Genomic DNA, 17883 nt, shown 5'->3' with positions numbered 1-17883 from the left:
CTGAGTTTGTATCGGGGGCCTGGCACTCTGCCTGGGGCCGCTGAGAGTCTGTGAAGTCCCACAAGTGAGAGCAGGGGTGGGCGTCACTGTCTAGACCTGTCCTTATTACAGGTATGTACACTCCCGGAAGTTCACGAACCTCAGGGGACCTCTCATTCCTTTCCCATAAAATGGAGATGAGAGAATTTACTGACAGGGTTATTGTGAGGAATAGTCACGTTCTAAGTGCCTACCCAGCCTCCGGGGCCACGGGAGTTTGTTTAATGTAAAAATATATATATATATATATATATATATATATATATATATATATATATATATATATATATTAGTCACTTTGATTCTTAGTTTCCTCCTGTCCAAAATGGGAAAAACATCAACTCATTGACACGTCTCAAGGGTGGTTTGCCCAATCTGTTTCCTTTTACGAAGGCCTGATCACTTCTGGAACCAAGTGACAAAAATTAATGAAGGTCGCATTATCAGTCCAAGGGTGCTGATGTGAGCGTCTATGTCTTACTGTGTCTGCTGTGAAGTTTCAGTTGTTCGTTCTCATTATTTCCTAAGAAATACAATGTGTCTAAGGACCTATAGTTACGAAGTTGTCTACAACACCACTTAGTTTTAATTGATGCTCAGTCTATGTTTGGTTGATTAACTGAATCCGTCCCTAATGGGAGTTTATCACAGAGGGTGCTCACACCAGCCCGTCTGACCAGGATGTTCTGGTTTGTGCCTTCTGAACTGCATTTACTATTAACAAATGTCCTCTCCAAAGGGCCTCACTCATTTAATCATCTTACTTCTAAAGCAGTCAACATAACATACAGAGGGAGTATGTCCAAGCTCACATTTCAGATTATGCCCATTTTATTTTGATAACTGCTTATTATTTGAAAATGTCAAATATTTTTTTGCTTTGTTTCCATTTCTCTATGATACATGGGATGTCCTACAAAATTATATTATTTGAGAGAAGACATGCGATACTCTATTATGTATTATTCTACATGGTTCCATATGCTCCTTAAATATACTCGTGCAAGGCAAAAGTTGAGAGCTGCTCGTGGCCTCCACGTTCCATAAACATATGGTAGAAATAGTATTCATTCTATTAAAATGATAACAAAGCCACTCAGGGAAGCATGTTTCCTCTTTATTCACAACTCTTCAAACTAACTGTTGTTGTAAAGCAATATATACACGTTGGTGTGATTTAAGTAATTATAAAATGTTCCTTCATGTAGTCTCCTAACACCTGGCTGTTTAAATACACTCATAGTATATTTCTACTTTATTACAAGTACTGAGCAAACTGGTGTGAACTGTGTCCACTCAATAAAATGTAGACATACATGGAAATAGTATATGATGGTGTTATTTTTACAAATAGTGCACGACGCTGAGACCAGAACTGGGTAATGTCAAACAAGAGGTCACGTTAAAAACGTATTGAGAGACACAATTCATGAAAAACCTAGAGAGGAATTCTCTTCTCAGTGAGTCTCCCGATGTAGCCGGGAAACCCATGTGTCAGTTCCACTCTCGGCTAAAAGCATAAACACTAAAGTAACAGTCCGTGCCCCACGGACAATAGATTCAATAAGTACTACACAGAACAAATACGACTTTTAGACATCAATTTCGCAATCTAATCTATTCCTAAAAGTCTGTAATCGAGGCAGCAGTTTTAAATACCAATCCTCCAGCCCTCGTTAATTTTAACGTCTTCAGTCCAATCTTCGGGCCTCGGAATTTTCACTTTCATTTTTCTATATGGCTCCCGTTACTCGTGAATGTCAGCAGAAGAAAACAGATCTGGCGTGCAGCTAATTATCTCTGTATATAGTTTACTTTGTCTGAAGCAAGGTCCCTGCCGATGCAGGGTGAGCACAGGACTAAATACGAGTGACAACGCAGACAAAAAAAAAGTAGCCGCCGGTCTCCGGATTCTACCCCAGGCTGTCTCTTTGTGTGACTTCCTTCCTTCCCCGAGGGTCCCCTCCAAATCACATGCCCAGGTTCAAATGAAGAAGAATACGGTGTGGATTTAACCCACAATGTCAGAAGACGACAGTGTTGAGACTTTTTAGAAAATCGCTTAGAAGGTAGAGGAAAAAAAAAACAGTTCTGAAAGAATATTGGCACCGTGTTAGTCTGTTTTCCTAACCTTTACTTAATTTGGTTGAAAAATAGAATTCTATTTCTCTAAAGGTCAAAAATCAATCATCGTTTCATCAAACAACCCAAACAGAAAATCATTGGCGTCATGTTCTGCTTTGACTTAAGTACCCGTATCAATAGTTCAATAGTCTGTAGGGGAGAAGTGGGAGAGACTTGTGGGGGTGAGACATGGTGATGGACAGAGAAGTGGGAGGGACTTGTGGGGGTGAGACATGGTGATGGACAGAGAAGTGGGAGGGACTCGTGGGGGTAAGACATGCTGATGGACAGAGACTGGACCTGGGGTGGCGAACACACTACAGTACGGAGACGTGTCACAGAATTGCGCACCTGACACCTGCATAATTCTCTTAACCAGTGCCACTCCAATAAACTCTATAAAAAGAAAAAAAAATAGTTCAAAAGAATGATAGTGTTTTGCACACCAGACTTCTTTTCATTGGCAGTAAATCAGCACATTGCTTACGTTTGGCTTATCTTCACGACAACTTTGACAGTGGGTAAATTTAAGCGCACTGCCCTCTGACTTAGAGAAGATAGAACTTTCTAGAATAACCTGCCTTAAGCGGACACCGTCAAAGCTGAGTGGAAAGCTGTTCAACATAGTTTCCCTGGGAGATTTTTATTTAGGATTTAAAAGAGAGATTCAGATCTGCAGTTCCACAAAGCAGAAGGGGAATGAAACAGAAATATGTATTCCTGTTCTCAAGGCTATGATACACTTAAAAGGCACGTAATGCCGTTCTCATCTACGCTCTGTCTGAAATAAGGAGACTTTGCTTTGGAAAGGGGGGGTGGTGAGGACCCCATTAAAACTGAGTGAGAGTTCTCAGAGGGAGTGCTGTCTCTCTCACCCTCTTCTCACCCCGGTCACTGCAAGACCCACAGTATTACTGCGACTCACTTTGTTTTGAAATGCAGTGTTCGTTCACGTATCTACTGGGTGACCTTCCGCTGACCACGGTCTCTCGCAAGCTTGTCCTGGTGAAAACGAAGGGACGGTGGGTCCCCGAAGAAAGATGTGGGAGAGAATTCACGTGAATCTTCTCCATCAACTAAGGCTTTTCTCGGGTTGTAAAGATTATACCTTGCGCTGGTCAGGTAATCCTAATGCAATTCTGAATTTGGTAAGAAAAGAATTAAATCCTAGAATTTATTGCAACAACTCACAGCCTCAAATTGCTTCTATTTTCTCCTTCCCAGGAGCCCTTCCTTCGAATTAACCTGTCAGAGAGCAGGAGGGCATAACCCTGATTTATTACTAAAAGCACAGTGAGACTTAAGCTGGAGGGATATTATGGGAAGGGTCCTAAAAAGAAAGAAGACGTTTGTGTTTCAATGGACAGAACCAGACAGCGACGTCGTTCACTAAATATCTAGTGTTGACAGGCTTTTAATTTGCCCTCTTAGCCAATTGGACCCCAAGGATTACAAAATCTTACTGTAAACTTCAGATAAGCTGATCATTTAAATGATGCATGGGGACTGACCGGGTAGCTGACTTCCCAACCAGAGGCCCCCAAAGGGCTCAGATACACCAGAGAATCGAACACATTTACAAAGGATTCGTCAGAGAGAAAGCCACGACCCAAACTTCTAAAATAAACAGGTAACTCCAAATCTTTAAGTTGATGACCACATATAATGTTAATGAATATTACTTGGTTTCAGGGATTTAAAAAATTCCCTAACCTCTATATTACTCACTACATATTACAACATAATACTGATGTGTTATTACAAGCTGTAAAGATTAAAAGAGAATTTCAGGGAAAAGAATCAGTTAAGCAGGACAGCCTTTTCATAATGGGGTCCTTTCGAAACACTCCAATGTAACGTTAATGAATAAATTCTATTTTCAGATCCTCTGATTTATGTAACTTTCAGTCAAAGTATTTTAATAACCTTCTAGGGTTGCAATTAGCTTGACATATGGTTTTGGAAAATTTCATTCTTCGTAGTCAAGTTGTGGAATAAAATTACTGTTTATGGCACAAAACACACACACACACACACACTTTAGCTGTGTTATCACACTTAATATGTTGGATGTCCACAAAGCACCAAGGATTAAAGCTACCTTAAACATTTTTATGCCATAATGGGGATAATATGTGCATCTTACCTCAGTAGCAAACTGCTGCAGCCCCCCAATATTAATTGGTCCCTCCTCGGTGGCACATAAATTGCATCCACCCACACAAAGATCGGAGGTCGGACACACCATTCCACAGGTCAGACCAAGTGGGTTGTCTGAAAATATCATCTTAGCGGCTCCATAATAGTTCTGCAAAAAGAAAATAAAATTGTAGTATGTTACAAAGGTATCTTAAACACTCAAATTATGACTTCCTTTTTTTTTTTTTTCCATTAGGTAACTGGGTTGAAGATCAAGACACATGGAAGATGCAAAGCTTACAATCCCGTCTACCATCAGAGACCGTCAAGTGACAGCGGACAAAGTATCTAACATCTGGGAGCATTCCATAAATGGCATATGAATAAAGGCACATTTAATCAAGTTTGGAAAATCGGAATTTAAAACATAAATGTTTTTAAATGGTTTTCCTCAGAAGGTATCTAACTACATTCTGCCATAAATTCTTTTTATATTTATTTATTTATTTATTTATTTATTTATTTATTTATTTATTTATTTTGTATTTTTCTGAAGCCGGAAACAGGGAGAGACAGTCAGACAGACTCCCGCATGCGCCCAACCGGGATCCACCCGGCACGCCCACCAGGGGCGACGCTCTGCCCACCAGGGGGCAATGCTCTGCCCCTCTGGGGCGTTGCTCTGCTGCGACCAGAGCCACTCTAGCGCCTGGGGCAGAGGCCAAGGAGCCATCCCCAGCGCCCGGGCCATCTTTGCTCCAATGGAGCCTTGTCTGCGGGAGGGGAAGAGAGAGACAGAGAGGAAGGAGGCGGGGGTGGAGAAGCAAATGGGCGCTTCTCCTATGTGCCCTGGCCAGGAATCGAACCTGGGTCACCCGCACGCCAGGCCGATGCTCTACCGCTGAGCCAACCGGCCAGGGCCAATTCTTTTTATTTTTAACAAAGGTAAGTGAAGTATATTGCTTTAAAAAAGCTTAAAACCTAAATCTTAAAATACTTAAAAAAAAGAAAAGTAAAAGAAAAAACAGTTACACTCAGGTTAGCCTCCATTTAACTCAATTAGAAGCAGCCAGGGCCCTCTTCCTTTTCCTTTTCAGCTGACTTTTCCTGGGATACTGTGTACTATGAACTCGGTGCTGATAATCACCTTTCAGAAGCCTACTAGTCATCAGAGATGCAGACGACACCCCTTACCCAGGTGGTCCTGGGCCAGACCCTGATGAGTTCGCCGGTCACCACTCCCAACCGCCCATTGGACTCTTACAGAATTGCTTAGAATCCCATCCATTTTATTCAGAGTTTTTGGAATACAATTTGTCCAGAAATTGTACAATATATATATATCTTTATTGACTAAAGAATAATTAATAAGTTAAGTATGTTGGGGCTATTTCTTCCTCTAATTGAAAGTGAGATTTAGTCCTGACCAGTCATTCTCAAAATTGTCAAGTACCTCAAAAATAAGAATCATTTGAGAAATTGTGTCAGTGAGGGGACCCCAAGGGGACATGGTGAACTAAATAAATGTACTGTGTTGTTCCGGACAAAATTCTATTTCAGAAAAGGAGAATTAGGTTAAAAATTAAGGAAATCTGAATAAAACTGTAGACTTAATTAATACTAATATAGAAATAATGTTTTGTTAATTGTAACGAATGCTATAATGTCAATATTAATAATAAGAGAAACTATTGAATACAAGTATATACGGGAATTCTCTGTACTGTCCGTAAATATAAAGTGGCTCTAAAAATACATTTTTAAAAAAGAGATAGCAGAATGCACTTACCAATATGAAACTAATGCACTTTTTAACCTTTGACTTTGTTTAAAATGCTTTTGAAGTTCTTTGAAAACACACACACTGCTTGCATGAATAACTTCTAAACCATAAATACAAATTATTAAAGACTACGGGAGACTGATGGTTGTAACAACGATAACCTTTACTATTTATTGGCTAGTCGGTGTATTCCTGGCACTTTTCCAGGCCTTTCCTTATTTATTCTTTATCACAAATCATCTTATGTAAGTAAGATTCCAGCACTCAATCAAAACTTCTTAGGCATAAGAAGAGACAGAATTAAATGCCTCATAATCAGAGAAGAAAAAAAATAAGTAAATGAGACAGACCCACAGTGATCCAGAATTTGAAGTTAGCAGAAAAAAAAAAGGCAAGTGAAATAGATGAAACAATTAAAAACATAACCAGAATACTGTAATCTATTTTAAAAGAATCAAATTGACATTCTGTAACTGAAGAACACATTTAAAAATAGATTTTAAGGCATGGTTTTAACAGTATTCATGATGATTTAACTGCATTTCTCTTATTTAATATGTCTCCTTAGCAACCAATAGTCATGTCTGACACAGACAAATGGTTCTTCAATATGCATTTTCTGAATACACAGGAGGATTGTGTTATGAAATTAAACTTATAAATAACGCACCTCAGTAGAAAGGTTAATGATTTGCCAAAGAATCACACAACATGTAGCAGGCATAGCTGGGACTCAATGCCAGATCTCTGACCTCTTAAGGACCAAGGTATATGCTAATATTAACACATCCTGTTAACTGCTCAATAGATTATAAAATATAGTTTATTTAGCTATGATATGTTATAGCATATACAATAATCCTACATAGTTATCATATTATTCAGCTATAATACGTATCTTGATGTAAAACACACACGTCACCCTTTTCATCATAAATAGGAGTCATTATGCTTCATACTTCTTTAAGAGATTGTTGCTTGTGGAGTTCCTTTAGTTTCGATCATTTGAGCAGTAACCCTGAAAAGCTGTCATAGGGTAAAAGCCTTTTTATTTCTTAACCCTTTGAGTAGTATGAACACTCATGTACTTCCTCGTGCCTCCTGACCATCCAGAGTACGACCGTACAAAAATTTTTTTATTTTAAAAATATGTAAGGCAACATTAACAAAAGGCAAATGCATGTTCTTCTTGTTTCTGTAAATTGATTATCAAACAAACATGATTTTAAGTTAATAAAACTGGAACTGGCCTGACCAGGTGGTGGCGCAGTGGATAGAGCGTCGGACTGGGATGCGGAAGGACCCAGGTTCGAGACCCCGAGGTCGCCAGCTTGAGCGCGGGCTCATCTGGCTTGAGCAAAGAGCCCACCAGTTTGGACCCAAGGTCGCTAGCTCCAGCAGGGGGTTACTCGGTCTGCTGAAGGCCCACGGTCAAGGCACATGTGAGAAAGCAATCAATGAACAACTAAGAAGTCGCAATGCGCAACGAGAAACTGATGATTGATGCTTCTCATCTCTCTCCTTTCCTGTCTGTCTGTCCCTGTCTATCTCTGCCTCTGTTAAAAATAAATAAATAAATAAAGTTTAAAAAAAAAACAAAAAAAAAAAACTGGAACTGGAACTAATTTCATTTTTTGGAAAAAAAAAAAAAAAACCTCAGTCCCCTGGGTCAGCGAGCATGAAAAAAACTCACTACTCAGAGGGTTAATTCAAGAGATTAAGAACTGTTTGTTCCCCCAAATTTGGTCATATTTTCCACTGCCTTTGTTAATTCTCCATTAATGGTACTAATAGGGGCAAATGATAAAGTACTACACTGTCAAAGTGTAACTTTCCAAAGTGACCATAAAACTCTCTTACACATACAGAAGTAACACGAGTCAAAGATTGTACCTGAGGCATTAATAACGGGCCATTAAAACAGCAAACTAATTCAGAGGGCATTTGAAACGGACATGGCTTAAATGACGACTTCTGTGGAATATTTAAATAACAGTTTATGCACAATCTTCACCAAGACTTCCAAGATAAATTTCGAAATTCTCTTCCTACAGAACAGAAATAAACTGCATCTCTACTGTACCCACATCTACAAGTGAAGATGTAGAATTGTAGTCTTGGCTTTTAATTAATATTACATAGCAGAGTTAACCACTGGTTATTTGATTTTCCTAGAAAAAATGAAATAATATGTGAGTTTAGTTTTAAAAAAATACTTCTGTATGATAAGAGTACATGATACAACCTTATTTGCTTGGCCTCATTTCTTGGTTCTGGATAATTTCACTTAAGAATAGTCATAATAAACAATTACTAATAAAATGAATTGCTTCATTCCTAAGCAAATCTCCTTAGTTCCTTCTGAAATCCACTGACTCCCTCAATCGGCACCCACAACTTAAGCAGGTAATCACATCTGGAAAAAGTCTCAAAGTCATGGTCAATATGCTTTCCTCTTTGTACTTGACATCTCAGGAACCTTTGACATGATTGATTAACAAATATTTACTGACGGACTCACTGACTCAAAAATCCTATTATATAATGAAAAACGTCCCTGTGATATAAAAACACCAGCACAGAGAAAAATGTCAATTGCAGATCACACAGAATAGCATCAAAAGAATATCATCTCATTAAACACCTGAGGATCTTTCCACGAGAGTATCGATTGTTTTATGAGCCCCAAATTGAGTTTCAAGATTGCACATAAAAGGATGACACCGAAAGAAAAAGGGATATGTGTTTTCTTTTTTTAAAAAAAACACAAAAACATGCAACCAATAAAACATTCAAAATCACACCATGGCTCATCATTGGCCACAGCTGTCAAAGGACTGTGGCCAGCACAGAGCTGACAATGAGATGGTGTAGTAAGTCTTCAGCGCCCTCATGGCCCCACGTCTAAGCCTTACACCAGAATAAACCTGTAGGAGGTTATAAAATTTTTAAAAATGAGTAAGAATCACTGAATGGTTCCTTAAAAAAAATAAGCGCCATAGCAGTTTTTTAGAAAGCCAAATACATGCACATGAAGATGCTTTGGTATCAGAGCAAGGAGCCATTTCAGGCGGAGGGTTAGAATCAGCTTTGAACGGGTGGCCGTGGAGATATTCTGGGGTGACAGTGACAGGACGCAGGGATGAGGGGGAATGACCGACGAGAAAACATTCAAGAGGGTTCAGAAGACATCTTAGTGCAAGCTCTTGGCAGTTCAGCTACATGAGGTCGCTCTCTCACTTAGGAAAGGACGGCTAGAAGATCTATTTGAAAAAGAGCGCTTGTGCCTCATGATGGAGAATCCTGACGGCCACCCTGAAGGGTGGAGGATTGACACTTACCAATAGGACGGTGTCAGGAGGAAGAGAAGAACAGGGAAGATCATTGGACGGACCACATGGAAACTCTCAGGGAGGGGGTGGAAAGACGGGGAAGGCAAAGAAGTCAAGATGCCACCTACAAATAGAAAGCATCTCCACGTATCACAGGACACAGAACCCGCTCTAATAACGGGCTGAGGCTACAGTGGGCAATGATTCAGAAGTCACCTCCACCATCCACCTCTCACAAGGAAGCCTAGGGAAACTGTAGAGACGTCCACCGTGCAGAGGTCCCTGGACTCAGAGACGTCCAGACACCTACTAGAGAGGGAACACGTCCTCAACTCGGCCCGTCCAGAACGTCGAGACCAATAGCGATTTCTCTCTCTCTCTCTCTCTCTCTCTCTCAATCTCTCTCTCGTAGTAAGTGGCACGATGTCTCGAGTCTGCCTTCTAAACAAGAGGTCGGCTCCTACTCTGTGAGCTCCTAAGCCTTTCTAAGAGTCAAGGCTGTGAAATGTAAATTTAGAAGGGTAGTTTAATGACACCGCGGCGGACGCCTTTCAGAGAACTCAGAACCACTCCAGCGGGTTCCTTCACGGTATTCCATCAGCTGCAGGCATTATAGCCTCCTCTGTAAGAAAAAATGTACAGAGAGCTCTCTAGTCAGAGGGCTAAAAAATAAACATCTGCTCTGGGCATAAATGGATGCGATATCTAAAGAACGAGGACTTTGACCCTTTCTTTAAATAAAAATCTAAAAGGCTAAGAAGATGTTGGATATGTCTGTCTTTTGTGCCCCTTGATATCATACATGTGTTGAATTTTCAGTTCCTCACTGGGGTTCGTAAAGCGTGTTCTAAGGTACAGCATGCGCCCTTTCTGCCCGTTGTCATAAGATGACTAACTTCTTTCTACTCTCTGTTTTTTGTTTGTTTGTTTGTTTTAAGGTTACGGCTTGAAACGACATTGGTGTTATCCCTCCATCCTTCAGTGGTTTTTAAAGACATCGTCATAGAAACACGGAGAGCTCGGAAGCCGGCCACCTTCTCCGACGGTGGTGCTAATCTAGCAGGCACTCTGACGGCAGTCAGGGCTTCATAGCCCCAAGCGCTATCAATACAGCTGGTGGATTTATTTTAAAGTGTTCTTCCTCCTCCCAGGGACAGTCTTCACAGATGGAAGCGCCCTTCTATGATAAACTCCAATCTGTTGCTTTTTCTTTTTTTTAATCACTTGGGTAAACTTCAATAAGTTTGCATGTCTGAGAAGGGTGAATTAACATTATTTATATTTCTGCATTGAGCTGCCTACCGGTAAGAGTACGGATGTACATGAACTTAAATAGCAAATGTCTCTGGTAGCCCATACAGACAGTACGGACCCAAGGCACACTCTGTCTGGCTGTCAGCATCCCTAATAAACAACCTGTGGGTCTCCGTACCGTTGTCCAGGAAGCTGGGGACCAACTATGAACGAAACACACCCAAAAACATCCTCCCCTCATAGCACTCACGTTCTTGTAGGGACAAACAGGGAAGGAGGAATGGGTTTGGGTGGTTTTATTCTGAAAAAGCGCTCTTCACATCTCAGATATACTCCATTTTAGAGAAGTTCTATGACTAGACATTTAGAAATATGAATTTACCTTAGACTTAATTACTCTTAATGTATCAGGAAATTGCCATTCTCATAGGAAATAAAAAGTTTATCTGAGACTAAAAACATGCATGCACACGTGTGCACGCGCACACACACACACACAAATGCACGTGTGTGCTCAGGGGTTTCAGAAGCATACAGTCCTGGGTTTGAGTCCTGAGTATATACCATTGGGGGGGGGGGCAATGTGATGTCCTGTAGCCTCAGCTCCAACACTTGAGAGATGCAGACCAGTATTCCGTCTTCATTCGTCACGTTAACTGTTAAAAATAACCCCTGACGCAGATCAGATGCCTCATACGCTGCGTAGCATACAACAGATTTGACAAACATGAGTTGCCATGCCATCCCTCTAGGCTTTTTCCCCCCCCCTAAAAGAAGATTATCTTAAGATGTTCATTCTAAGAGTTTAGATTTTTAAAGTGTATTCAAGGAAACTCATATTAGGAAGTAGAATAAGAAAGACAGCAGGAAACAATGTTATTATCAAACATTTTATTTTCATTTAGTGGGGTTTTTTTTGCTTTTTAAAAATTGAATGTATACGGGTGACACTGATTAAAATGATGATACAGGTTTCAGGGGCCCATCCGTCAGCACATCCCTGTACCCCATGGTCTGCGTTCACCCCTCCCCAAGTCACGTCTCTGTCCATCGCCATGTGCCCCCCATACCCTTCTCCACCACCCCTGCCCTGCACCCCGACTGACCACACTGTTGTCTGTGTCCATTAATATTTTCTTTCTTTTCTCTTTATGTCCTTTTATGCTCAATATCCCCACACACACACCCAGACCCCTCCCCTGACAGCTGTCAGCCTGCTCTCTATCTAGGAGTCTGTCTCTATTTTGCTTGTAATTTTGTTCATTAGATCCCACATATGAGTGGAATCCTCTGGTCCTTGTCTTGCTCTGCTGGGCTTACTTCACTCAGCATCATGTCCTCCGGGTCCTTCCGTATTTTTCACTGAGACTATTATTCCTTACAACTCAACTATGTTGTATATCTTTTCAAATGGTAAACAGAATTATGGCTTACATATCATTATTTTCTTACCTTAAAAGACCAAAATAAACCACAATGGAAAGGCATGTGGTGGCTAGAATTTTGAAATAGAAATTTAGTAACTAGATGTATTATTAAACTTCATACATCACCCCTTTTCTAAAAGATTTTACACTGAAAACAACATCACACGTGTTACTGGTTACTCGGGAAATAACTGAGAATTACTTCTCTCTGACTTAATTTAAAATATACTGCTTATTAATTTCTGGGCACACAGAGAATTAACAGTGGAGCTTTCTGTTGCTGTTGCTTTCTTCGTTGGAGGCTTCTCTGTTTTTTTAAAAAGTCACTTGTTATATAAACAGGCAAAAATATTCAAGTTAAATCATCCGTTAAGTTTTAAAAATAAATTTATATTCCCCGTAACAAATAAATGTAATAGCAAAATTATAAAATGAAGGTGAGAAAAGAGCTCAAGATAATCTCACCCCAAATAATCTTCTCCCAACCAAGATTTAAAACAAGTCCAGTGACTGTTGCTGAACATCATACGTATAAGATAATGACTTAATAAGGACAGAATTTCATTACTTATACGATTAGAGTTAGACTGTAATTTACCACTCCTATTTTCTTCTATTAAAAAAAAAACAAACCAGACTATTTTGTGATGGTTGGCTCTTCACGGACAAGAATGAGCAATTTCTTAATTGACAGGGTGTTGTGGTGTCTGCCGTAGGGTGTTATTACATTACGGCTGATAACCAGCTGTCAGCCATTATTTGTATAGTGGATACAAATACATGTATCAGAAGAGTCTCCATCCCATGTACACAACTTTAAACTGCTTTCAAAAATTCTAATTAGTTTTGATGATGATAAGCTACGGAAAATTCTTCTATTTATCAAAGTTATTTTAAAAAACTAAACTGCAGTGTTTTAAAGACGAAGTTATATATTTTACCCCCCGTTCAAGATGTTAATAGTCCATATAAGCAATGTGTTTCATATTCAGTGCTGCATATCTGAATAAGAACTCATAATATAGACACTTCATTCGGATATATAGTGCATTGTGATGTAGATAAAAGCCCTCTGGACAAGAACTCAGGAACATTCAGTGGCATTATCAAAGGGTTGTGTGACCTTGACAAGTCACTTAGCCTTGCTGGGTTTCAAATTTCTATTTTACACAATGAGATGGCCACTTAGATGAAAATTTCATTTGTTTAGCTTCTGTTACATCAACTTCTATTTATTAATATTAAAAATAATCTAATGAGTATTTTATGTGTTAATAGATTTTTTTTGATTATACATAAGAAAAAAGTTGTGATTCCAGTTTAATTTACATATAAATAGACTATATATCATTGTTGTGTTTTAAAAATAGTTTAAAAATTTTAAACTCTTTATAAGGCACATACTTAAATGTGTCCAGACAGACATACAACCACAAACAGGTGGTATTACTTATTTCATATAGAACTGGCTTACGACCCACAATGAAAATCCTTTGTCCTTTAGGTATACTGGCGTTGCTTATAGTTTTTATATTCTTACATTTTATAATAGATTGACAAATAATTCTTTGTTCTACCACGTTTTACAGAACTAAACGCACATCTTTTGAAGAAAACATGAAGAGCAGCAGTGACCATCACACATTGTAATGGCTGGCATTAAAAGAAAAAAATGTAACCTTTTCAAGGCACAAAGGCATATATTACAAAACAGGAACGAGACAGACTTCGCATAAGCATTAATGATTCAATAGACAACATAACATTCATCTGTCTTCTTCAGTACAGCGCATTAGAGAAGACGGGACATTTTGAAAAATAAAGAGTCCAGCCCTTTGTCTGTAACACTAGTGAATCTAGTAGCCTACCATTTGCTGAATTTAACACTAGGAAGTTATAGATTAAAGTTAAAGGTTAAATTCTGGAAAATTCAGTTAACGTTATATCAAATGATGAATGATGGAAGATGAGTTTACACTTGCACTGATAATTGTAAATGAATATTTTATTATAGTCTGAGCACTGTGCTCAATAACTATTTTCACTTCATAAAACTCGTTTTGCCTGTAGAGAAAAGTTAAGGCATTCTGAAAATAAATACAATAATCAGGGAAATATCCTTACTCCGTGATAACGTATATTACATGGCATAGGTATTACAAACACCGTGTTTCTGTCCTAGCAAAGGCAGATCAAGATGATAATTAGAGGGTTTGGAAACCGACCTAAATAAATACGGTATTAAATAGATGATAAATGTGGCACTTCAGAAGAGTGGGCAAATATAGTATTTAACAAACAGATTTGGAACTATCTAGTCATTTACAGAAAGAAATACTAATATTTCTCTCACTCCATACCAAAATAAAAACTTAGACTAGGTTATTTTGTAATTTTTTTGCCTTTATCTTAATTTACTATTAAATTTTAATATATTATTTTTATTAAAAATATACATGCTCATTGTAGAAGTAAAATAATATGGAGAGTTATAAAAAGTATGCTAATAACTTTTCTCCTCCCTCAACCTCAATCAACAAAGGAAATTAGGTTTAAATTAAATCCTTCTATTGCATGCTTAGCTTATATATAAATTGAAATTTATTTCTAAAGATAGTGTCATGCTATTCATATTAATATGCAACTTACTTTTTTCACTTAATAGGGATATACAGTGTGTCCGTAAAGTCATGGTGCACTTTTGACCGGTCACAGTAAAGCAACAAAAGATGATAGAAATGTGAGATCTGCACCAAATAAAAGGAAAACCCTCCCAGTTTCTGTAGGATGATGTGGCAGCATGTGCGCATGCGCAGATGATGACGTAACACCGTGTATACAGCGGAGCAGCCCACGGCCATGCCAGTCAAGATGTGGACAGTACAGAGGAAAGTTCAGTGTGTTCTGTGGCTCGCTAAATTCAAATCTGTGACCAAAGTGCAACGTAAATATCAGCATGTTTATAACGAAGCGCCACCACATAGGAATAACATTACTCGGTGGGATAAGCAGTTGAAGGAAACCGGCAGTTTGGTGGAGAAACCCCGTTCTGGTAGGCCATCAGTCAGTGCCGAGTCTGTAGAGGCTATACGGGATAGCTACCTAAGGAGCCCTAAAAAATCTGTGCGTGAGCCCACATCGAACTACACTGAATAGGTATGAAACTGGGAGAGTTTTCCTTTTATTTGGTGCAGATCTCACATTTCTATTGTCTTTTGTTGCTTTCCTGTGACCGGTCAAAAGTACACCATGACTTTACAGACACACTGTGTACTTCTAGATCAATAGATATAATAATGCATTTTTTAAAAGTAGCCTTATAACATCCAAAGATAGAGAGTTAGTAATTATTTTAATGATGGGCACTATAGTTGTCTCGAGTTCTCTGCCATTTCACACAATCGTGCATCACTACAGTACCTGCGATTGTACCCCTTCCATCCCATGGGGGCACTTTTATTTCTCTAGGAAGAACAAATAATAAAGCATTGCTGGCCGGATGTTATATAAATATATACAATATTGAAACATATTTCCGTGGCATGGAACTGCCTGTTTTCTTCCTACTGAAGAGTATAAAAGGTTACTGAAGTTTTGAACTTCCACAATCAGATGAGAGGAAATTGATATCTCCTCCTTTGACTTATATTTCCAAATAACATGAAAGTGGAGCATCTCTAATGTGATTATTAATCACTTCTATAACCTCTTTTATAATGTTTATACCCTATAACCTCTTTTATAATGGTTATACCCTTTGCCCATGTATCTCCTGGATCAGCTTATTAATCTTATTTAGATTTTCAAGAACTCTTTGATTCACAGAGAAGTTACTGCTTACCTTAAAACAACCGTGGCAACAATTGTTTTCCCTTGGTTTCAAGTTCGGTTAGCTATTCTTTTAAAATATATATTAAAATGCGTAGAATAAAAGTTGCTATCATATAGTTTGTTGCTTCAAAGTTATCCTGAAATGTTTCTTTTTAGCACATAATATACAATATCTGTTAGATGGCCTGAAAAAGGGTTCTAAAGGTGAAGTCAAAATTATACCACAACCACATTTTAAAGAACCTACCATTTCTCAAGAAAGTAAAAAGGTTCTCTTTATTATATACTATATTCTCATATTTACTTGGTTCTACTTATAATTTCCATCTGTTCGATTAATGTGCATTGTTATACCAACACTATATTGTGTTGAATATAGTAGCTTTTCAGTGAGTTTCAATATCTGATCTGACAAATCTTTTTGTCTTATATTTCAGAAATTTCTTTCTTCCATATACGTTCTTAATTTTAGTATTTACCAATAAAAGCTGGGTTTCAGTCCATTCTAGACTATGTAGTAAATCTTAAGTATTGATGGTACTTTTCCCCAGGTGTTGAGAAATACTTATTTGCTAAAATAATTCTAACTTTAAAAATTAAAATTTTAGGTAAAACATTTTTTTAAAAAGTCATTGGTCATTGTGAATGCATCCATGAGTTGTCATGTCCAGAGACTAAAAAAGACCAAGGCAGTAAGCCAAAGAAATCTGTGGAACCACCTTAAAGGCACTTGCCAACCAGGTGAACACACGCTTTCATGTTCGTGTCCTCTCAGAACACAGCAAAGATACATCTCTTAAAGAAACACGTGTTCAACTCGGTGAGTTTTACATAATTTCTGCAGATAAAGCTTCAAACAAACAAACAGAGCAGATTCACAGAAACTTCGGATAGTGGAATTCTCAGAGTACAGCAACGAAGATATTTATGTTTTAAGACATGCCACATAGGCATGGAAAATGAATAAAAAGCTGCCAGAGTTTTTAAAATGATAAAATAAACCTACCAAAAAAAAAAAAAAGATCAAAGTGTAGCTCAAAACTCAGCAGATTATTTTAACAGCATCTTTGACAAGACAAGAAGATACCAGTAAACCTAAAAACAGACTCAACGGAGATGATCTAAAACATAACTCCCCCCCCCCCAAAAAAAAAATCAAAGAGATGGATGTTTGAAGGAAAAAAATCAAAGAGATGGAAAATGAAGGAAGAAGGGTTAACATATACTTAGTAAGAATTCCAGAAAGAGAGGAGAGATGGTGGGAAATTCCCTGACATGATGAAAGACATCAGTCTGCAGATTCAAGATCTGTTGATACAAAGAAAACCAAACAGGGTAAATATATAAAAAGATTTAGATAAATCATTAAAGATAAAAAGACCTTGAAAGCAGCTACCCCTCCCCGAGACCTATTACCCTCAAATGAGCAACAGTTGGGCTTCTGAGTAGGATCAGATAATGACAAATGGCCCTGATATGGTATCTTCTATGAGGTGGAAAAAAAATTAATAACCCTGAATTCTACACATAGTGAAAATATTTTTCAAAAGTGAAGAACTACAGAAAGTTTCAGAAACAAAAACTAAGATGGTTTGCCAACAGCATATCCTTACTGAATGAAAAATTTTAAGTATTTATTTCAGGCAAACATAAACTGCTTGCCCATGGTAATAGTAACATTAAAAAAAAAGAAGAAGAAGAATTAAGAAAATAAATAATTGGTAAAAATGTAAATAAAACGAATCCAATACTAGGTGATAAAACATTAACAAAACTCTCTCATCAAGTTTCAAAAGGATAGAATTAAGGTACTGAAAACATTATCTTATTAGATAAGGAGAAGCGAATTAGAATTAGAGTACCTTACTCTATGGTACAAGACCCACTCAGACACCAACCCATAAAGCACAGCAGTTGTAAAATGTCAAATATACTCAGCCTTAGCAAAAAATAC

At 38.2% G+C, this 17883-nt stretch overlaps 1 protein-coding gene across 2 annotated transcripts in view; it reads right to left on the bottom strand.

The window, feature by feature from the left end:
- The window catches only part of DPYD (dihydropyrimidine dehydrogenase), a 660046-nt gene that overhangs the window by 476901 nt on the left and 165262 nt on the right, over positions 1-17883 (bottom strand). For both annotated transcript variants that reach the window (XM_066246448.1, XM_066246450.1), the window contains exon 5: positions 4310-4471. In XM_066246448.1, the coding sequence (XP_066102545.1) occupies positions 4310-4471 (162 nt within the window). The remainder of the gene's footprint in view (positions 1-4309; positions 4472-17883) is intronic.

This window comes from Saccopteryx bilineata, chromosome 11 (genome assembly GCF_036850765.1).
Source record: "Saccopteryx bilineata isolate mSacBil1 chromosome 11, mSacBil1_pri_phased_curated, whole genome shotgun sequence".
Taxonomy (NCBI): Eukaryota; Metazoa; Chordata; class Mammalia; order Chiroptera; family Emballonuridae; genus Saccopteryx; species Saccopteryx bilineata.
This window is presented reverse-complemented; position numbering and strand designations above follow the sequence as displayed.